Raw genomic sequence first — 23,808 nt, forward strand, 5'->3', positions numbered from 1 at the left:
AGGGGAAGAATCTTTCCCTGCTTTTCACATCAACCTTTTGAGTACTCACTACTGAACTACCTGAAGAAAATGGCAAGGAAATTTTAAGAAAAATTACTATTGCTAAGAGCTGAAGAACACTTCTCCTGTGTTTACAAGAACAAACATTTGGCACGTTTAATCTTGTTATCTTCATTGGTTTCTAGAACTTAAATTATACTTTAAATTTTAGTATTTATTTTCAAAGTTCTAGAAGAACATTTTACATGTCTTGACTTATTAGTCAGTTTATATTTGGGATATTAGCATTAAAATACATTCTTCCAAAATACCTGGGTTTCACTACATGTACTTGATTTGAGAGGACACCACTAGGTCTCCAAGCATAAAATTTTCAAAACAGGCTTCTCCACACTATTATCCACATTTAGAACTACATATTTTTGCTCAATCCGCTTTTGAAAACTTTCAAAACCACTACTTAGCGCAGAATAATACTTTCCTTGTGGGTGACTTGCAAGAAATGTACTATTTTAATTGAGGAAAATGAGAGTTTCTTGTACCAGTTTTCATTTCCAAGTTCTCTCTATGTGATCTATAATGCATACAAACCCCACTCTAAGGGATGGAATCACTCATATCCATCAGCTATGAATCACATGTGCTGCTTTTTATTAATTGTAATATAAACATGCATTTGAAGACTGCTTTTGGACATAGGCACATGAGATCATTTGCAGGCAAGGTAAAAATCTACTTCTGGAAAATAAATTCTATGAAAATAAAATATTACATTTAAATTATAATCTTTTTCAAACCTAAACTGCCTAACTTAGACTACATATATGCTTGTTTAGTTGGAAAGCTCACTTTATCTGTCCAAATAAAGTAATTCCTTACTTACTCTTTAATACATCACAGGTAGCTTAGAAGTTAAATGTATACACACACAGATCTAGACAGATAGAATGGAGTACACGTGCTTGAATGTACACCTACCACACCAAACACCTTAATAACCCATGTATTTTTTCAATCAGTTCTACTCCCTCCTCCAAGATATACATTCCTTCCAAGAGTTTATCACAATTTACCTCCCCACTTCTATGCATTCAGCATACAATCACCTGCCGTAGAACAAGTTTTCCTCCCAGCTCAGAATACACAGGGTGAAGATGCATGTTATTAAGCTGCAGGACTGGCTCAGTTGCAGTCAAAGCAGTAGCCCTGATCTTGTTCCATCACCAAGCCTGTACCTGATACCATCTCTATCACTTCTTTCACCCTGCATTATTCAGCGCTCTCACAAGGACAGGACTGGACCAGTAAGATGACTTACGAAAGTATTTCACTGGGTATTGGTGTGGAGGGTAGAGGATAAGAGGTAACAACTTTCTTTTGGCAGTTAAGCCATAACATCTAAGGAATACCACTTCAGAACTGTTGTGTCTGACTCACCAAAAATTGAGCCACAAACATTTCCCTCTAGTGCTAGAATATTCAGGAGAGTAATCACATCTCTTTGCAACACTGCATCCTTAAGGGCACCAACATCAGAAACTCAACAAGAGCAAGAGGGAATGCCACTTCCCCTCAACTGCTGACATACTACATAACTCACAGCCTACAAAATGTTTAATAAAAGTAAACAGCAACACACTGGGACATCTACTTCAGGTATGACCTCCCTCCTATTGTATAAAAAAAAAAGGGGGGGGGGGGGGGGGGGGGGCGGGGAGCATGGAGCACATAGGGCACAAAACCACTCCCAGCTCCCCGGTCAAGGTAATAGGAAAAGAAAAGATAAATGCTTATAAAAGGCAAGCGAGGAACACTGAAACATGAGTTGGCAACAACGTTAACACTTTTTTTTTTCCTCCCCTGCGCAGACGCCACAATATAGCAGAGGAAAGATAAGGCAGCAACTAACAACGTATGTCACAACTGTTACATACGACAACCGTGTTCCAGGCCTAGCTTCAGCCAGCAACGAAACAGAAGGCCTAAACCAGATAAAGATATGGAAACAACAGAAAGCTAGTTCTGATCTTTAGCTTGGGTCTATGTGATTCAGCAGTAGGAACAACCACCTACTCCTGCTTTTGAAATTAGTAAAGTGGTAATAAACAGTAATAAAAAGAATGAAGAACTATTTACATTTGGATCACCTCTAGAACAGTATGCTTATTTCTAAAAAGTGAACATTGGATTAGGATTTGGTCATACTACTAGTCATTTGCTTAACTGTCAGTACTTCAGGCAGGCAGAATCCTGCCAGCTTATAGACATAGATTCATGATAGAGCAGTAACACACTACGACTCTTGGACACCCTGTCATATCCAGACACTCTTCCTCCAAGCACTATACTGGCAGAGGAACAGAACTCCTGTCTTGCTCCTGCCCAAAAGCCCCTGCTCCCAAATCAAAGTAGTAGTTGGGGCTCAGTATACAGTGGGCAGATCCTTGGTACAGTAGAGACCCACTTCAGATTTCAGATGAAAAAAGCCTACCCATAAATTTGGAAACCACCATATGTAGAATCCATAACAAAAGAATTGTGGCACATCACTGGAAATTATCAGACATTATTCAAAAGAAGACCTGTTTGAATCCTTTTCAAAAAAAATTGAAAGCCAAGTCAAACAAAGCTATCCAGCTATCCTTTTATCACAGTTGAGAGTATTTGTTTTCAAATGAAACAGTAAAAGACAGACAAGGTCCCTTTAACAGAAGGATTGGACTGGGGGACTATTTGTTGGGGTGGAGGGTGTGTGTGTGCCTGTGCTTGTTTCATTTTGTTTTCTGTTGAGCCTACTGTCCTATCTTCTCTATTACATATATATTCTTTTTTTTTACAAAACATAACAACCGTAAGTTAAAAGATATTTTTGAGGCAAACCTTGAAACTGAAGTGCTAATAGCTGAATTTTGATTATTTGAAAGGTTGTCATCTTTTCACTTACCAATATACAACTACAGTATTTATTCAAAGCAAGTATGAACCTGTATAAGCCAAATATATACATTATTTCCATCTACTAATATACATTTTCTCCATTCTGCTCCATTCAAAGAGCACACAGATCTGATGATATTTTTTTTAAAAAAAGTCATATTAACACTCAGCATATATTCATGTCAAGCTAGCATTTCCTAGAACTGAAACCTATCCCCTTTCACAATGAGCAGGAAAAGGGAAGTGGTGATCAAAGTATTAAATTATTATCAGGAGTCTCCATTTCCATTTATTAGACTTGTATAGCCCTTAGGGTTGAGGAGAAAGCCCTGAAATCATTGACAGAAGTAAATCATTAAGTACTGCTTGCATGAAACTCTTCCATAGCTTTCTGGGCATTACCATTGTATCAGAACCACCACACTTCACAGTGTTAACTTGCCGTGACTTCACTTCCACTATAAAAGGCACTTTTAAAAAAAAATAATTAAGTACTATTACATTTGCTGTAGTCCCTAAACACACAGAAAGGCTGAAAATAAGAATTACTTCTTTTGTTCAAAGTAAGTTTTTCCAGCATTAGAAAAATGCCATTACATTTCACCAATGAAAACTCCTCTAGTTACAAATCCAGGCTTTTGTAACTAACAATACAACTTCATACTTCTATGAGTGACCCTTGGAAATCTGCCAAAACTAATTAATTATCAATCTGTTGGTCGAAACTGCAAGTTGATAAAAAATAATAAATCAGCAACCAGACAAAAAACCCACTCCTCAAAAAGTAACTATTGCATTTGATAAATCAGAGGTTATCTTGGTTTACTTTCAGTTATATAATGCTAAACGATTTTCCCAACAAACATTTTAACTGTGCCTACTTACCAGCTAACCATTGCTAGTTACATTCCTTTAAGTTCTGTTACAGGTAGCTGAAAACACAGGTGAATTAAATGTTCGTGGAAACAAACAGCAAGTCATCTGGCTTTTAAAACTGAATGTAGGTACCACCTGATGCATCTATGATGTCCTCATTAAGAAACTCACTCCAAAAGCAGGTATCACCTGATGCTTGTATGTCGTTCTCATTTAGAAACTCACTCCAAGGTAAATTCTCTATCACAGGAAGTACCCTTCCTTTTTCACAACTGCATTTAATTATTTCCTAGTTAGCTGAACAGATGAACAAGGATGTTGTTTAAATCACAACCAAAGCTGAATTTATACATAAAACTCTTTACTGAAACATGAGCACCAGGTTATGTATCTAGAATTAGGTAGTTTGAAACATAAATTAACATCCCACTAAGTTTTAAATGTTCCCTCATCTTTAGAACTACCCTTACTTCGGTTGCCCTTCAATTGTTTAATTCATGGTCTTAAGAAACCACTAACAATACTAAATACATTACTAAGGAAGCAAGCATCCTAGTGGTTTCAGCACACTAGTAAAAAGTCAAGGTCGTTTCAAGACAACTTACAAGCAAATAGCAAGTAGTTGCACATCCAGCAGATATATGGTGAGCCAATTAAAACCCGACGGCTGAAACTATTACTGTCCCTAGCACTGTACGACTCATTTCAAAGCCAGGATATGGTATCTACTCATGAACCACCACCTGAACTGAAATTTTTCAGCCTGGCACACCAAACCAATCACTAGCCACTGCCACATCAATATTGCCTTTTTGTATGCCAGTGTTCTACAACTGGCATTGAACAGGTTTGGCTTTAGGAACTGGCTCAGAAGTCCTATCTTCACCATTTAAAATGCATGCGACAGAGAAACAACCACCTACTGTTTTCTGAAAAAAAAAAAAAAAGCAAACACAGTTTTAACTAAAATCTAATTATTTCCCTACAACTACTCTAAGTTAACAAAAACACTTTAATTTTTACTGCTTTTAGAGAAGGAGAAGTTTGATTACTTCCAGTTGTAGGAAACTGTTGACTCACCATAATTTCATCCCCATTACATTTAAGAACATGTTTCATTAAAAATGCCTACTCGGTGATTTTCACACTTCATTCTCCAGTTTTCTATATGAGCTGTAAAACTTTGAATTACTTGGTCCAACCCAGCCAGTAAAAAACAATTCTGAAGAGCTATCCAAAGACCACAGTTGATAAAGATCACGTAGTATTGCAGGAAGGAAAGAAGAATAATTTCAGCTTCTCCACTTTGGCTGTTCCCATACCTAAACAGTCTAATTTCAAGTGGCACACCCAGAAACTTGCTCATTTTTATATACCTTTCTATGCTGCCAGCTTCTTAAAATAAAAATGCAAATTACCAACATAAAATGCAGTAATTAGAGCCACAGAAATAGCCCACAATCAGAATACACAGAATTTGTTCACCCTAATAACGCTATTCACGTTCATTTCCAACAGCTCAAAGACGTAGAAAGACAACATAAGAACAAGTTTGCTACTATGCTCTTTAACAAGACTTCTTAAAAGTTCCCAACTCTGTAAAGTATATGCATCTGATTAAAAATGCGGCTACCTCACCATCTATATATCAAGATATACTGTCTCCCGCTTAAACATTAAATAAGCTACCCTCTTTCGAACCCTACACTGAGCAAGACAAAGGCAGGGAAGTTATTGATTGGCTGAACCAGACCCCTTCAGGTCATCTTTGCTCCTCCTTCCTCAGTTCCTACCAAAACCAGAGAGCATCCACTATTAGTACAGGCGAGGAGAGCATCCCTCTGCACTACTGAGTCAGGGACAATACTCTCAAAGGGCTTTAAAATGGATTTTTAAAAAGGATTCACTAGTTCTACAGTCAGTTATCACCTGCACCCTCGCAACTGTTACTACTTCGGACCATTCCATTAAATCAGTAAATAAACCCCTTCTTGGCTCTGTTACAGAGTTACAACTTTTGGAAGATAATGTTTCATTCCAGATACAAAGTAGCAACATGCTGCTCCAGCCCCCTGAATGTCCCCGACAGCCTCCTTGTCGCCCATCTACCAACTTCAGATACTGCCTTCCCAGACAGTTACGAGAGAAGCTGGGATTAACACATAGTCCCTTTGGCAGCCTGCGACGACTTTGCTCCAGCATCAACAGGCAGTAACTCCGACTTCTACGGGACGGCAGACAGCCCGCCCGCCTGTCATAGGAGGGCAGCGACTTCCAGCCAGCCCTGCTGCTCCCCCCAGAGCAGGAGGCTCCTTCCTACCTGTCTGCCCGCAGACCAACCTTCTCCCTCCCGTCCCGAGCGCCCTGCCGAGCCCCTCACGGCTGCAAGCTCCCCTCCTGCAACGCCCACCCCAAACGCAGCCCGGAGCGTCCGTCCTCCCCCTCTGCCTCCGCTCCCTGCGCCCCGGACCCCTCCACCGAGCGGCTCCGCCGCGCACCCATCCCCTTCCACGCCAGCCGTCAGCTTCTTCCTCGTTTAAAGCCAGCCCGCGCCCCCTCCACGCATACACACAAGGGACGCAAAAAGCCAGTATTAATATTATAAAATAATAATAGAAAAGCAGAGCCCGCAAACAACAAAACACAAACGCACAACTTACCACCCAAGTCAGTCCCCCCGCTGCCGCCGCCGCCGCCGCCTCCTCCAGACTTTGCCATTTTCTGCCCGTTTCTCCGCAGCCGAGACGAGGGCGCAAGGAGACAACCGAGAGGGCCGGCGCCGACACCGACACCGAGCCGCGCAGCGCGCCCGCCCTTCGCGCTTCGCCCCGGCCCCTCAGGTGCCGCGCGGGCCTGGGCGCCCCCGCAGCCCCTCGCCCGCCTTCACGCACGCACAGGCACTCCCGCCCGAGGGCTCCCCACCCGCTTCGGCCCGGCTCCTAGTTCATGCCAGGGAGCGCAGCCGAGGCGAAGGAAAACAATCCGCCGGAGCGGGCGAGGAAAGCGACAGAGCGGCGGAGCCGCGCCGCGGAAGGAAGGGCAGCCGAGGGCCGCGCCGCCCGCACAAAAGGGCCCTTCCGCCGGCCGCGCTCCAACCCGAGGCCGGGAGGCAGCGGGCGGGCCCAGCCGGGCCTGCGGCTCTCGCTAGTTTAAAGGGACTGCCGGTCCCTGTACCTCACGGCGGCGGCGGCAACAACAGCCGTCGCTATCGCCGCCGTAGCGCTGCCTCCCGCCGTCGCCTCCTCTTCTCCTTCCTCCTCCTCTTCTTCTTCCTCCTCTTCTTCTCTCCCTCCTCCTGCCCCTCACCCCCGGGCCCTCCCCCCCGCAGCCACAAAGGCCCGGAAAATAGATTAATAATAAAATCTGCCCCTCGTCCCCTCCCCCGCCCGCGCCTTCCCCCTCCGCGCGCGCGCGCACCCGCACGCGAGCGCCCGCGCAGCCTCCGCCCCCCCTCCCCTCACGCACGCACGCACGCACACGCCGGTCGCCGACACCCGGAGCCGGCCCGGCCCTCCTTCCCCTCCTCTTTCCGCCCCGTCCCCGGTGCCCGGTGCCGCTCCCCCGCCTCCTGCCCACCCCCCGCGCCGCTCCCGCCGGGACCCCGCGCTCAGACAATAACTGCGCTGCCCCCGTCTGGCATCCGCGTCGCGGCCGCCTTCGAGCGCAGCCGGGCCGGGCCGCCCTCCCCTCCCCCTGCGCCCCGCGCCGGCCCGCCAATCACGCACCGGAGGCGGGCGGGCGGCGAGGGGCGCCGGCCAATCGGCGCAAAGGAAGGAGCGGCTGCGGCCGCGTGAGACGTCACTGCGGGTGGCAACAAGGAGACAGCCGTGCCGCCGCGCGGGGGCGCTGCCGCGCGGGAGGGGGAGGGGCGGCGCGGGGCAAGGCGCCACGGCTGGGCCCGATCTGCCGCCGCAGCGCCCCGCCCGGGCCGGCCTGTCCCGCCGCCGGGAGGGACCGGCCTCGCCTCGCCGCCCGCGTCCTGGGCGGGCAGCGCCGGGCTCCGCCGCCCCCTCGCCGCAGCCCGTAAGGCGGGGGCGCGGCCATGCGGCCGGCGGGGCCCGGCGCTCGGCTGCCCCCCGCCGCCGGCTTCGTGAGCGGCGCCGGCCGCCGATGCCACCTACCGCCGCGGGGCGCGGCGGCGCGGGCAGGTTACGGTCCCGGAGCACCGGGCAGGGTGTGTTTATAAACCTGGCTGCAGAGGCACGGCCCGAAGCACCCGCCGGGCCCGGGCCCAGCTCGAAGAGCTGTTTTGGAAAAAGCACCTTGTGGTGTCACTTCGCACCGACCTCCGAGGCCGCTTACGGCCTGCGCAGGAACCCTACGGTGCACCTCATTCCAAGTGTGAACATGGGAAATATTTACGGTTTAAGACCCTTCCCAACAATAGTGAAATACGTATGACCATAAATATTATGGTCATAGATTTTTGACAAGGCTAAAAAAATGCTTTGGCATGTGCAGCTTCTCAATTTGTGATTTCCACTTTTGCTGTGTGAAATGCAAACACCCTGCCCAGTGCAGTGCATTCTCACTCCTTGGATTATTCCCAAAGTAAAGTCAGAAAAGGAGGGATTAATAGGAGCACTGCACGTCAGTTAGTAGACAAATTGGTACCTGAAGAGAATAATTTCAAGTGAACAGTAATAACTTAAAGGTTTTTCCTTTTGCAAGATGCTTTTCCTGAGAATTAAAGGGATTGGAAACGGAGCAGCTGCCTTTAAGGATTCAGTTGTAATGTTCAATTGCCCCTCAAGGGAAGGATCAGAATTCCTAGTAAATACTGCTTATTTAGCATAATTTTACTCTGCCGGTTTCTAAGGAACCTATTAAACTAATATCTAAGTGCTGCACAGGGATTACAGAAAACAATGGCATCAGCCTAGAAGGGACAGTAAGTTGTCTGTTCCAGCCCAGTTTTATTGCAGCCACTCGTACCTCGGAGCTATAGGCTGTATCTTCTGCTTTGGTCAAAGTAAGAGGAAGTGTTCCTTGCAGAACAAGGGTAAGACAAGACCTGCAGGGCTCTGCCTGGTGCTTCAGAGTTTGGGGCTTGCTGATTAGAGGAGGGGCGTGTGTCCGACTATCAAATTTATATGTAGGACCTGTTAAAATGCATCGTGTATAGTGAACCAAGACTGCTGCAATGAATATCAGGAGGACCAGAGAAAGCAGAATGAGTACATCTGTTCAAAGCTTTTTGTGTTGGTAGAGAACCATTAACGTATACAGCAGAAATAGAACAAGTCCCAAACACTGTGTACTATGTTCTCATTAGCTCCAGCTGTTTAGTAAATAGGCTGTTCTTACTGTGGGAAGCGTGCCTTTCACAAACATTTATCCTAAGCCAAGGAGCAGATAGCGATCTAGCTTGAAGACAGGCAATTCCATATACATTAGAGAAAGACAGAGGGAGTTTGTTTCTTCTTGGCAGTTGCTGATCTTTGAATGTGCATGGTCAGACATGTTCAGTCTATGTGTTACGCTGGAGTAAATGCAGGAGGAAACACCAACTTTCCTCCAAGCATTTTTCTTTAGCCATCTTTGAAATTACTTTGTCCAAGTTGCTTTTCATTTAACTCTCATCATATACTATGCTACCAGCATGGCATGTTACTGGCTTATTGTTTATATTGGTTTTATCCTTAATACTCATACGTGCATGTTGAGTGGTTGCATTCCTAGCCAGGTAGGATTGTGTGACAAAGTTCTTATGAGACTACAAGCAGCTGCCTCCGTGGAGTTCAGAGGTGAAGAAGTGAAACTAGACTGCTCATCACGTTTCAGGTGATCCCTGCTAGAACAAACATAGAATTAGATTTAAGCTTGAATTGAACTTAAGCACCATTACATTTTGATAGGAGTGGGATTTCTTCGCTGCATGCCACTTGCCCCAATCACACACTACCAGTTTATGTCAAATACTTTACACTTACAGCATGACATATTAAATTAATAATCCCCTTGAGATAATATACACAAAGTTCCTATTTCAGTTCATTGGAGACTTATTTGCATAGTTGGAGACCGTAACATAAATAGAAGTACCCTACATATTTTCAAAACAATTGTCCACTTAAACCAGTTTCAGTAAGCAAAATATTTACTGTAACATTATGTTGTGTTTAATTATTTCAGCAGTAAGACAGCTGTATGTATGATCTTTAAGTATTTCTATATGTAGTATATACAAACTTCCCATCTATTATAAGAATATTATTTGCTGCTCCTATTCTAGTTTACATGCTGTTTAATAAAACCTTTTCTTTCTATGTGGCTTTTCATAAAACTTGCCTATTTGTGAAACTATGTATATTTATCTACTCTGAGAACATAGTCAGATACAATCACTTACCTAAATGAGTGATCACAGCTCTCAGTTTTCCACAAACTACACAGGAAAAAGCGTAATTTGCAATTTTGATCTAAAATATTTATGAAACTAACTTGATACCCGGTTACACTACACATTCTCCTTTGTATATATTTGTAATAAGGTATAAACAAACATTGCATGTTTCAATATAAAATATTCATATTTGCAAAAAGGTAATTTCCATATTCTACTGCATTTCAAAATTCCATCATAACTTATTAACATCATTGTGAAATAACGGATCAAATTACTGAGTAGGATTGTGGTAGCACAATATGACAGTTATCAATATACTCATCCTGCCTCGATTGCGAATGAATTTCAGGCCACAGTTCTAAGGCATTTAAGAAAAGTCTACCCATTGCTGGATCAGCTAATGATATAAATTTAGCCACATCATGCATATTTACACAACTGTATTTCAAACAACTTCGCTGAACTAGCAACAGCACACGCTAGTGGATTTCTGTGGGTGTACACTGTCAGTGCATGGCCTGACACCCTCATCTGAACCGTGTCCAGGACTCACCCACCTGCCTGACGTATCCCTGGCATGTTTGTCAGTGGCTGTTCCTGGAATAAGACTGTTCCCCAACCAGCCTTTTGAAAATCACCAGGTCATTTCCATGTTAAACGCCCAAGAACAATGCACTACTTTGTGACAGTCTGGCATAGAGTTTGGACTGGTTAAACCCTGTTTACCCTCCAGTTACTCCCTTACAACTAACCTGTTACTTACTGTGCCATTGCCAAGGTGTGGAGGACTTTCCAGCAGGACAGGCTGTGCATGCTGCTGACGGGGTGTTGCTGGGGACAAGGTAGAGCAGAAGCCCCAGGGTTAGCTGTGGGGACCCCAGGGTCCTGTGCTTGGGCTGCCTGCTGCGTGGCTGGGACCGCTGTACCACCTGTCCCTCCTGTCCACCCCATCTCCCCTACTGCGGGAGAGGCACGTTGTGCTGAGACCATCGCACCGACCCACTCGGCCTCTCCCCTGGACCGCACCGTCTCTCCCACAGAACAGTGAAGTCGTGTCACTTGTTAATATTAAATATTTACCTGTGCCTATAAGCGCGATATCACCCAAGTCCATCTAGCCTCCTCACTGTCCATTCAGCCTTAAACTGTGACACACTTGCGCTGAGCAGCATAAACAGTTGTTGCTAAGGCAGGAGCTGGTCACAGAAATGAAATACATTTGTACTGAAATTCCTTGTCTAGGAGAAAGCTTCCTTGCGCAGCAACCACATGCAGCGAGAGAAGGTGCATACAGAGATGCAGAAACAAAGGAGGCTGAGCTGGCCCTGCTGAGAGGAATTCTCAATATGAATAAAATGAACATCCATGCTATTAACATCTGAGGGTTTTTTAAACAGTTGGTAGCAGCAGGAAGAGTTGCAAATGCTTGGGGAGAAGTAGGGGGAACAATGGAAAGAAACATAAAATAGCGAAGGCAATGCTTTTGGAGATCTGTGCTGAACGTACATGGCATAGAAATGGCCATCAGCAGCTACACTGAGCTGAGAGGCAGGCTGCTGCAATCATTTGGAGGCTGGGAATCACCAACTGCGTTACGGCATTGTTAATTAGCATGGAGAACGCAAACAGCCAGCAAAGGGTTAGGCATGACATGCTATTCAGAAAGTCTCTGACTCCCTTGAGCTCAGGGTGATGAACACAGTGAAGCATGCTAGGCTTCCCTCAGCTGGGTAGCTTTTCTGTGTTAACACATATCCCCTTTCTTCTTGTGCCTCTATCCCAGCTCCTCTGAAAAGGAGCTCTCTCTCTTCGGCGAAGAGATGTAGTTTTGTTCCTACCAGTTCACCCAAGACTCTTTGGGCAAGGAAACGTGAGTGGCGGTTCACTTTTACCCAGCAAGACACTTTTTGCTCATTGAAGGTCCCCGTTACCAGTGTATTTCTCCAGCCTTCCAGACAGAAATCCACAATGAATCCAGAATGAGTATCAAGACTGCTCCCTAACAGCAGGAAGTCATGTCTGCTCATCCCTGGGATGACAGGAAGGTGAAGGAGTTATTATTATACAAGGCATGGGCGGACACGCTAAATCTGTGGGGAAAAGTGATGACTGATGTAGCCAACAGAGAAGCCCACTATTCTGGGAAGTGTCTAAAGAGATGGCACTTTGCCCTCTTGAGCTAAAATCCAAATTACCTCTGATACTTTATCTCTGTTTTGATATATGATTAGTAATTACTGGGGGTGGGGGTGGGGCAGGGAACAGAAAAGACAAGCTTTCCTGCACAGCTTCATTTTACCACCAGTTTCAACTGGAATCAATGACGACTAGGTCAGGATGTGCATTTGCATTTCCTTTCTCAAAATTGAGCTGTGTGGTTCTTGTAGTAATCCGAGAAGAGGAAAGTTTCATGGAATACCCAAGAAAGCCTCTGCTCAGAGCCACCGAGGTAGAGCATGTCATTAAGATGCGGCCAGTGCACCCACACAGCTTATGCTGAGGTCAAAGGGAAAAAGAGAAGGAAGCCACAAGTTTTGGAATATTTGAATAACTGAAGATCTGAGGCAAAGACCAACAAAAAGAGTTGAGTGAATGTGCAAACATCCAGCTGAAAGAGGGAGCAGGCACACGTGAGAACATCAATGAACAATACATCTGAGCACAGCAAGGGTGGAAGACAAAAAGAAGGAACTACCAAAAAGAAAAGTCTGGGCTAACTATGAAGGGTCCAGTCAGGCACAGAACAGCGGAAGCACAGACAGGCAGTTTGAAGTTACCTACCCAACAAACTAATGAACCGCTCCCTTTGAGCAAATTTGTACTGGCAGCTTCAGATTATACTGGCTCAGTGCTTTGAATCACTAGACCATGAGGTTTTTGATTTGGTACTGGATGCCCTAAAATTTGAATTACTCTTTTATAGCCCACAGCACAGGGAATGTGCTTAGTGTGTATTTCTAACAATTACAAAGCAGTTTAGAAGAGGAAGTTTATGCAATAATATTGTAATTCTAAATATTCATGTCTAGCTGACTTAAGTTGTTTATCTTTCCAGTAACCTGTTTATTAAAAATTCCATTTCCTCAAATGCATTGTTTCAGTTTACTTAAATTCTTGGGCTTTTGACAATACATTTTTCAGAAGTCTTTGAGAAAGTAATTACAAAAATCAGCTGTATACTTGAACCAAAAATATTTAAAAAGAAAAATGAAAGCGGGTTGTACAGCCGAAAAGGTAAAACGTACACAAGACTCAATGACCTACTTAATCTTAAATGTAAGCGTTTTCCGAACTTAGAACTCCATGACAATTACGCATTTCAGATCAGCTATCCCACAGTTTCTCAGGTGGCCTAATTTATAAGAGCTCAGTAGCAGCAGTCCCTATTTATTTCAACAAGAGTTGTGTAATTCAACAGCTCGGATGATTAGACAAACAGTGTTTAAAAATGATCGCTGCTAGCTGCCTCATACACTTTGCTTAATATTAATATTTGGTGAAAATAGAAAAGAAGATCAGAAATGCATTAAAAAATACCTTTTCTTAACCCTTTAGATTCTTTAACATACTGGTATTTCTGGGTCTTGAATGCTTCTCTCCAAGGTAACACATAGCTGTCCTCTGCTATTTGTTTCAATGGTGGTGTTTCTGCTTAGCATTCTACTCTTGCTGTATTTATTAGGACAACAGGTAAATAAAGTACCAAATGCAACAAATACTTTTGAATGTTTACGTTATGGTCTCCTGCTCTATTTTTACCCAACTAACAATGCTCATCTTCCCTTTCCACTACCTGCTTTACATGTCTCCCATTTACCTGTGTAGATTCTTCATGCTCCTTGGTGCCCTCCTGTTTTTCTTAAAGAAAAATAAGAACACGTTACCTCGGTCTTCAGTTGAAGTAAAAACATCCAGATTGGCGATTCTTATGCGCATCTTGCTCACTATGACTGTAGCCACCGTTGGCAGAGGTAGCAGAAGTTGCAGTAGCAACACCTTTCTATGTGTTTCAGGACTATGTGTTTGACAACTCAGGAATTATTTAGGCAGCGGTTTGCTATGGCACATGTGCATTAGAATGTAGGAACCTCAGCCTAGGTGATCTTCAGCCCAGCGTGGCTGCCAAAAGCATCTCTCCTTTGCTAAGCACCTCAGATAGCTGAATCCTGATCACAGCATTTCCTTCTTAGATTTAGGGTTCCTGGCTGTCACCTGTGAGGAAGGAAAACAATCTTTTGAATGACTTGAATATATGCGTTTTAATACTTACTGAATTAATTTTTATGTTCTAGAATAAAGTTTTTCACCTACATGATGTGTTAAAAGTAACCTGGCTTTATAAATGTATACCTGTGGTTCAATATATGTGTACCAAATAACCTAAAGAATATGGAAACAGTAGGCCTCATTATTTATACATTTATTTTTGAAATCTACTGTGCATTTAACTTGTAGTAAAGAAAAACGTTCTTCATCGATGCAGTTCTTTTAGAATATTCCTACATTTCTTGCAAACTACGAAGCAAAGAACATTAAAAAAAGGTAATATTTCAATTTACTGACATACCTAAGTATGAAAAAAGCCAGCATTATCTTTTTGCAGCAAATCCATTGCTACACAGTAATCATATCCCACATTCTTTTAAAACTCAAAGAACAACTTAGTGATACACTATTTTCTTATGTAACAACTAGAAAGAATACATTTTCTTGCACTGTGCACTTCTTCTCATAGTAAGCTCATGCCCAAGTTGCTACCATTCTGCTATAGAACTGTAATAACAACTCACCTCCTTCTTCAGTTAGTTGGTTTCCACTGAGCTTTGCTATTCCACATATGCGCTTCTGCTGGAAGCTTTTATACCAGAAAGCCTCTGAAGGGTGGAAGTAGCTCTTTAAATTTATCTGGAAGTAGTGTGGTTTCTTTTACTGCGACCCTTACAGCTGCTCACATTCTTTTACTTCCAGATAGTAAGCGCAATGAATTTGTCAGGTTTTCATGAAGAGGCAATATGCATTATCCAGAAATTTCCAACACAGAATCAGTTTCTGTCCCATTTATCATTTTCCTTCCTCTTATGTCTCTTCAAAAGGTAGAAAATTCAATTTATGCATCAATATCTTTTCTAGTATTTTTGGAAACTTTAATTAACACTAAAAGTCTCCTTTACCTTGTAACAAGTTCTAAAGTTAGTTCTTTTCCTAAAGACAGAGATATCCTTACAGGTTCTTCTATGTTCCCATACCTTTTGAGACATATTGGACACTCTACTGAAACACGACATTTTTCTGCTGTGTTCATTTCTCTCAGGACTTTTGACAGGGAATCATGGAAGCTGCTTTTTTTACTTTACATCTTACCCTTAGTTTATTGAAAAGGTGCCTGTTAGTTCCAAAGGCATGCCTGCAAATACCTTGGGTTTGCTAACCTGCATTTTTGCAGTTTCTTATTATTTTCTACACTTTCTCTCAAAAGACTCTAGACTTGGTTCTCTGGGACAAGAGCAAAGATGATGAAAGACCACACTAGCATAAAAACTGAAAACACAATGAAATTACTCAAGTCACAGAATAGCTAAAGTTTAAGTGATCAGTTACACATGTATTGTCCTTTTTGACATTAAACTCTCAAAATAAAATGTAAAGTTTCCCTCTGCTTTCTAATCAGAACATCCATTCTCCCAAATTATGAAAGCTACTAATTTCAAGTTGCTACGCAGAATTGAAGGGAGCTCAGAGCAAACAATCCTTTCCTTTCTGATAGTTTTTGTTCCAAGTACAGCAACGCAGGAACCGTGCCAACTTTCAGATCACCAAAAGACAGAGCACAGTTACAGGCCACACAGGCAGGCACATGAACCAACCCACAGGAGCCCAGCCCAAGCTACAGCGATCAAACATAACCCACGGCACGTGCTCCAGTGCTAAGCTGCTTCATCAAACCAGCATGACTGCTTTGAGCCACAAAGCTGAACGCCTGGGTAGCGCGGCACAGCACTCCCAAGCCACCCAGTACAAGAGATGTCCTCCCACAGAGCCCGCGTGCGGAACACAGCACTCCCACGCCTCCCTCCAGCTTCTGTTTAACGTTTAAATCTTCCCTGGTCATTTATGATCAGTTATTAAATACTGCGTTTCATGAGCAGAACAAGGATTGCAGCACCTGTCAACCCGCCCTCAATCGATGCTACTCCCACGCTGTTCATGGCGGGATATCCCATGATCCAGAAGGTTGGAATTCCCTCCAGGGTTGTTAGCTACACCAGGGACAGGGCTTGCTTAACAGGTTCTGTAACAGAGTAGCATGAAGATGCAAATACTATAATAGGTGAAACTACTATTTAAACTCCCTCTAAATGAATTAGCAAGTTAATGGTAGGATGCTGTGCTTTGCATTCTTACTCCTACAGGTCTTTGCAGATTATAAAAAGCCATAGTTAATCCTTCAAAAAGACAGGAAATGAGAATATTATTCTCAATTCAGTATTTGTTTGGGTCATCCTCTGGAGTGAAATTGGAAGTTCAACAGCATTCATATCCTTCCAGCAGGTATCTGTGGCATAGCATGCAAACTTCACGTATAATCCTTCACTCAGTTCTTTTGAGTTCTCCCAGTGCAATTTCTTCAGTTGTTCCTCTGTAACCTTTCTAGGCGGTGCGAGGAGAAATTTTCCCCAAGAAATAAAATCTGCTGGTTTAATTTGGTCAGAAGCCTCATCGCCCTTTGAACTATATGCATAAATGTACAAAACCATGAGGTTCTAATGTTGGTCCTAATTCCCTTCCCTTAGAACAACTGCTGCTTCACTTTCCCCTGCTCTGGGGGCCCCCCACACCACCTCCCTCACCTCTCAGGCTCCTGGAGGAGAGTCTCAAACAGATGTGAGGAAAGGCCTGTGTCACTAGGCCTGCGGTGGGTGCTGATGGTGGCCAGTGGACCTGCTGGGAACAGGAACAATGCTGGGAACGCAGGAGGACACCAGCGAGGGATGATTACTGAGGGACACAATACTGGAATGATAACAGGCTGAGGGTTCAGTTCCCCGAACATACCATGAGCGTGTGTAGAATAAAAAGCAGGTAGGAACTAAAACAATAACAGGTGGTAAACAAAATCTGCCAACAACAAAGGCTGTGGCGGGTTCAGAGGACCACATTCAAGGAACTCACTCAACAGACCATGCTACACTACTGTCATCCGCACGGCTTGCTTCCTCCCACTGCCCACCAGGGAAGAAGGAACAGCAGCCATCACGAGCTGGGGAATGCATGGAGGTTGTACGGCGTTGGGGGATCAGCCTGCGATACACAGGAGAAGCAAGAAAAAAAGAATCCAGGGATGGTATGGAAGCTTCCAGATCTTACCTGTGACTCACTTGAAAGTTGCCTTGATCTCCACTGCAGAGACTGCTTTAAAGGATGAAAACCACTAGTTTAGAAGAAGAGAAATTTGGAAGGGCTTTTAACAGTGAAGGCAACAGGGAGGGTTACCCCAGGAGACAATTGATATCACAGGCTAACCAAGGCAATCTTCCAAGAGATGGCCACAGCACTGTAGAATACATCCATCTCATTACTCATATAATTAATCCTATGTTACAGTGCTGGCTTCCTTAATCTAACATGTACTAAATACAAAATCCACTGCTCAGTACTGCTAGTAGTGACTCCTGCTTGACTCACAAGTAACACTACATGACTGCAGTGCCTCTTCCATATAATTTTTTCAATAAAATATTCTCCAGTTATGAATATAATGTTCAGTTCTTGGAGTATAATAGGTTCTAGTTGATTTCCACTTGAATTTGTTATCACATGCCAGTAAATATTCTGTTCTTTAAAAATGAATGATATTATTTCCCTTTCCCTTTTTCCACATATCCAATCTTCCAGCCACTCTTTCGCTAGCACACATGATGCCTCCACACTCTGTTCACAGATGGACTTAGTATTTTTCACTGAATATCTGCAAAGAGCTGAACTTCCTCACAAGACCAGTAATCAGTCCTGTATGTGAAGTAAATGCAATAAAAAAGTTTAAAAACGTAAATGTACTCTGGCAAGTGCTTGTTTCTCTTCAGCGTCTGTTTCCTATCATGGATTTTGTTTCTGTTGGCCAGAAACGCATGTAAATCTTCCTGTGTCTTCAGAGGGTTATTTATATATTGGGACTGGATGAATGCCCGTTTCTTTGTACCTTTCTGTCATTCATTCTTTTTCAGCAATAAACTAGTGTACAAAATATGAATTACTGGCAAGCCTTAAAACTATAAAATAAAATTGCAGAATATAGCTAGTCACAGTGCAACGTCAAGAAAAATTGCAACGTCTGTTGCACTGAATGTGAACCCTGGGTTTTCAGCCTTGTTAAAAAAAAATCAAACAGATTTATTAAAATATTCATTATCAAAGACTGACTTTGAAGTAAAGAAATAACCGATACACCAACAATATTGTCAGGGGCTGAGACAACTTCTTACAAAAGCAGTTCATACGTAGTTCTCATACTCGAGCAGGTACTTGCTGCTTTGTACCTTTGTAAGGCTCCACAATGATAACACTTCCTTCCAAAACATAATCGATTTATAAAAAAATGAAAGAATTAGTTTAGCTTCCTAAACAACCCCCCAAATGATGCCAATTTGACATTAATCAGGAGTAACCTGACCTTACTTTTTTCTGTTCTCGAGTACTGAAATTAAACTGTAGCCTGTAACACTTTCTGTTTGTGCTATCTCTGTTGTTCAGGGTTTTTTAAAATTCCAATCTGTTATTGTCAATTATTATTTTTTTTTTGGCCTATTTTCTTTGAAACTATCACTGCTAACATCATGGAAATCAATAAGTATTACTTAGGCAGAAATTACTATCCAACAACCAAACAAAACATGAAACCAGTTTGGGCCATGCTTCTTACTAAACCAAACTGGAACAGCTCCAGAATTCTTCATGCAGCCCACAAACAGGCACTTCCCTTTCGGCCAATAAAGTTTTACATCTTTTTGCCTGTCGTGAAATTGTTTTTCAATATACCAAATTATTTCCCTGGTGCTTTGGCTAAAAGCAAAAACTGCTGCAGCTTACCTGCATTATTTTGACTTTTGATATAATGCAAGCATGGACACACACAGATTACATTACCCTCTATCCTCCTCATCACAGTAATCCAGAGGGGAAGAAGCGAGTCTCTCTCCTTCCATTCTGTACTTTGCTGCCATTTGTATCTGCTCTAAGAGGCTGTGATCAACTGCTCCACCCCACCTCCTTTACTAGGAGTTTCTGCTTAAACATTGCTTTTGGATGTCTTCATTTTCTGACATCACCCGGCTTCCTTATGACTTGTTTCAGAAGGGAGTCTGTATGTTGTTATCCAAAGTGCTTATCTGAAGTCCAGCGTTTCCTCCTGACTGTGACAGAGGTCAGCTGCTAGTTGATGTTCTGGGGGGAAAACGTGTTCCCCTTGGACTTCAAGGATATGAGAGACATACATACTACTGAAGTTCCAAGGGCATGAAACAACACATAGCGTTATGCAATAAAAGGATCAAATAAACAGACCATACACTGAAACATTACAACCAAAATGCACAGTGAAATCATTTCCCTCATCATTTATAAGTTCTCTAACAGGTCACAGCTAGCCAGTACTTAAGACTCAGCCCTTCAAGTCTCTGTCGGTGTTCAGTGCCACACTGAAATCTCATAATCATTACAGATACTGTGCTCTCAGAACTCTTGGTTATGATATCTCACTAAACACACTTTCTCCAAAACCAAAGACCCAGATTATTCACCGGAACAAAGAAAGGAATGAATCTATATCAAGCAGTAGCATCCTGTTCTTAATTTAAAAACTGTTTCTATAGCTTAGACTAGTAAAAATAAAAGATGTTTAGAAATGGATATTCCTTAAATCTTAAGACTGCTTTTCAAAAAAGCTGTTCACTACCCTGAGCATTTTTCTTCTACTGAAATGACCTAAATACAAATGAGCACCTAGAAAAACATCTCAAAAATAGGGTCTATCATGGAAGTTACATTTTTCCAGCACTAGCTTACATAGTCCAGGACATTTTCTTTTCCCCTTAAGTTTTATTAAATCCTGGTATTTTTGATAATTTCTGAGTGTCATGTTTTAATTACTACCGGGTTTTGTTGTTTTTTTGCTGAGGTTTTTTTTTAATATTTTTCATCTATTCCTTTTGTCTCCTCTTATCAAATAAAAGTAAAGAAATTAACTTAATTTTTGTCACAGTATATTTACCATACTGTGGCAAATATCTATATAAAAGCACATTAAAATGTATTTAAATTAGATGTAAATGTGTAGAGAAAGATAAAGCTGTAAAGACTGAAGCAGGCTAATCATAAACGAAGCTAAGAGCCTAATTACAAAGCTTACCACAAAAGAACAAAGCCCAAGAATAAACATAACAATCTAAACAAAGGAAAAAAACCCTGTTCTTTTATTCAGACAGACAGATGGTCACCTTTATACCCTTATACTTTTTCACAATATCTGTACACCTAAAATGCAGATAATTGAGGCTGCTTGACCTTGGCTTGTTACTTTGCCATTCTTAAGTGCCATATTACAGGATAGGTGTCAAAATTGGTCCTGAAATTAGTAACTTCAGGGAAGAAGAAACTATCAACCTACCATAGACCTTTTTTTTTTTTTTTAATCCTTACTGTCCTTCTGCTTGGGTTAAATAGTCAAGATTAGCATAACACATAATCTTATCTCAGATACTGGTGCTATTACCCACGTTGATACTGTGACCAAGGATCCGTAAACACAGTATCACTGATAATTGTTTAGAGAAGCCATAAACTGCAAGGCATAAAGCAATGCTGGCAACAATAGTATCCCATAAAAGAACCTTAAGAGCTAGCACAAAGGAAGCTGAACTACTGCCAATAATGTTCAATAACTTTTTAAAAATATTCAGAGTATAGATAGGACCTAGGTCTATTCCAGCAACTGTGTTCAAGGAAGTCACTTGTCTCTACTTTTCTTCTCAACCCCCCCATATGACATGAAACAATGATACAGTAGTTCTTTCAACACTGACACGTTTTTTTTAAGTTGTTGAATTGCTTGTTGCAAAACGTGGGCAAAATCTTAAAATTTTGTCCAAAACCAGAGGTCTGAATCTATAGTGGAAATTAAGAGATTTCTGTACTTAACAAATGCTGTTTTGACAAATACTAAGAAGGTACATCAGATTCTTAACTGGTAATATATTTCCACTTCTAGCTTCAGCAACCAAAGGGGAAGAGATGGGGAGTGTAGGCATGGAGAAGAGGACAGACATCGTGGTATCTGCCTGGAACAATCTCTGCCCCCCTTGGAGCTTTCTTTTGGCTTGTTTTGTTTTGAGCTGCAAGAACTCTGCAAAAGGGTGTTCCCAGCTTCTGGCAGCCACATGTGCTGCTTACCATCTGTTTTCATTCCACTGTGCTATGGAGACAAACATACTTTATTTTTAGTGTTCTACATTTACTGATGTTGCACATAATAGGGGTTGTATCTCACACCTAAGCCCTATACGTGAAAAACCTTTCGTGGATAATGGAAGACTAAAGGTCACAGACTGCCACACAGAATCAGATGAGATAATTTTCATTACCTACTTCTCAGACCAAGTATATAATTAATACTTACATTCACTCGATTCCCGTATAAGCTGTGCTTTCTCTATACACTGTCTGCAAGGGGCTTCCTTCATATGTTTTAAAGATACATTTTCCCAGCAGCTTCCTGGGGTATAGGAAATTGCTGCTACAGTTTCATGGGTTGCCACTCGTGGTTTCTATTCTGCACACAGCATTCAGAGTCAAAACAGGATATGAAGAAATTAACAGCTGTATGATCAACCGTAGGGAAACAACAGCGCCGTACAACAAATACTTGTTTGAAAGGAAGAATTCTGTGCACAGGCTCCCACATAGTTCTGCTGAAAACCACACACTCCTAAATTAATCTGCAAGCATTAATTGGATAGCATAGAGTTTATGTAAAATTTGATTTAAAAGATTTCACCGGTACACCCCAGTGCAACTTTGGAAAGCACCCACGGCGTACTGGACAGCTAGTAAATCTTTAAACTGCACCACGCTAAACTGAATTCACGAATGTAGGTTTTACCTACGTTAAGCCATACATTTCCAGGCAACAGTATTATTTCTTTACCCATTCAACCCTCTCCCTCCTCAAACCTCTAAGCAGCTGAGTGAGAACTGACTTTTAGCTACATATGGCCCAATCAACCTCTCCTATAACTCAACCAGTATCATATCATTGCCAGCATAATTTAATACCTGTATTTCTAAAGCACATTGTAGCACAGATTTTTCCAGCATATAATACTGCAAATTCAGGACAGTGTAAGTTATTATCAAGCAGCTATTGATGAGGAATTACCTCTGGTTTCAAAAAATAATTAAAAAATTATTAAAAGCGGCACTGAAAGAGAGATCAACAGAGAAAATTAGTGTCTTTAAGACAGCTTATGCATGAAAAGATTCAAAACGTTCACTGGTTATAGGGTACTCCAAAAGACACCTGAACAAGTTCCATTTAACTTTTTCAGATTAGTTCTATTTGTTCAGAGGTTTCTACTCATTAATTCTTTCCTACAATAAGCACTTTTATTATTGCATGTGATCTTACAAATACAGAAGTACTTCTTGATTAATTAGATTGAAAAGGCATCTTTCAATCTTTTTTAATTCATTCAAACATTTTAGTAATGGACTTCAACTACTCTAGTGTTTGAGTGGATTATTTTATTAAGTTATCTGCAGCTATTACTCTTCCCCCAGAGATTCCGACCAAAATTGTGAGAAGTCCTTTTATCTTACTGCTTTTAATTTTATTCTGCCTTCTGCTTTCAAATTATCAAATGCAGTTAAGCTGTTCCACAATTCCTCATAGTCCTCTATTTTAAGTAATACAACACAAGAAATAATTTCTGTCTTAAAAAGCAGTATCTTTTTCAGCTATCAAAATCATGAAGAGGAAACAGTTTTGCCAATTTATTTTTTTTTAGAATCATAGAATCATTTAGGTTGGAAAAGACCTTTAAGGTCATTGAGTCCAACCATTAACCCAGGACTGCCAGGTCCACCACTAAACCATGTCCCTAAGCACCACATTTATGTGTTTTTTAAACACTTTCAGGGATGGTGATTCCACCGCGTCCCTGGGCAGCCTTTTCCAATGCTTCACCACCTTTTCCGTGAAGATATTTTTCCTAATATCCAGTCTAAACCTCCCCTGGTGTAGCTTGGGGTCATTTCCTCTTGTCCTGTTGGTTGTTATATGGGAGAAGAGACTGACCCCCACCTGCCTACACCCTCCTTTCAGGTAGTTGTAGAGAGCAATAGTCCCCCCTCAGCCTCCTTTTCTCCAGGCTAAACCCCAGTTCCCTCAGCCGCTCCTCATAAGACTTGTTCTCCAGACCCTTCCCCAGCTCCATCGCCCATCTCTGGACATGCTCCAGCATGTCTGCAACCCTCTTGTAGTGAGGGGCCCAAACCTGCACACAGGATTCGAGGTGCGGTCTCACCAGTGCTGAGTACAGGGGGACGATCACTGCCCTGGTCCTGCTGACCACACTGTTCTGCTCTTTTTCTTCTAA

At 42.3% G+C, this 23,808-nt stretch overlaps 1 protein-coding gene across 1 annotated transcript in view; it reads right to left on the reverse strand.

The window, feature by feature from the left end:
- TOP2B (DNA topoisomerase II beta) overlaps positions 1-7,453 on the reverse strand; it is a 65,828-nt gene extending 58,375 nt beyond the window's left edge. The window contains exons 1-2 of the mRNA XM_055803690.1: positions 7,427-7,453; positions 6,474-6,752 (exon numbers count right to left, since the gene is read on the reverse strand). Of these exons, the coding sequence (XP_055659665.1) occupies positions 6,474-6,752; positions 7,427-7,453 (306 nt within the window). The remainder of the gene's footprint in view (positions 1-6,473; positions 6,753-7,426) is intronic.
- Positions 7,454-23,808: the final 16,355 nt, after the last annotated feature.

The sequence above is a fragment of the Falco peregrinus genome, chromosome 5 (genome assembly GCF_023634155.1).
Source record: "Falco peregrinus isolate bFalPer1 chromosome 5, bFalPer1.pri, whole genome shotgun sequence".
Classification (NCBI taxonomy): Eukaryota; Metazoa; Chordata; class Aves; order Falconiformes; family Falconidae; genus Falco; species Falco peregrinus.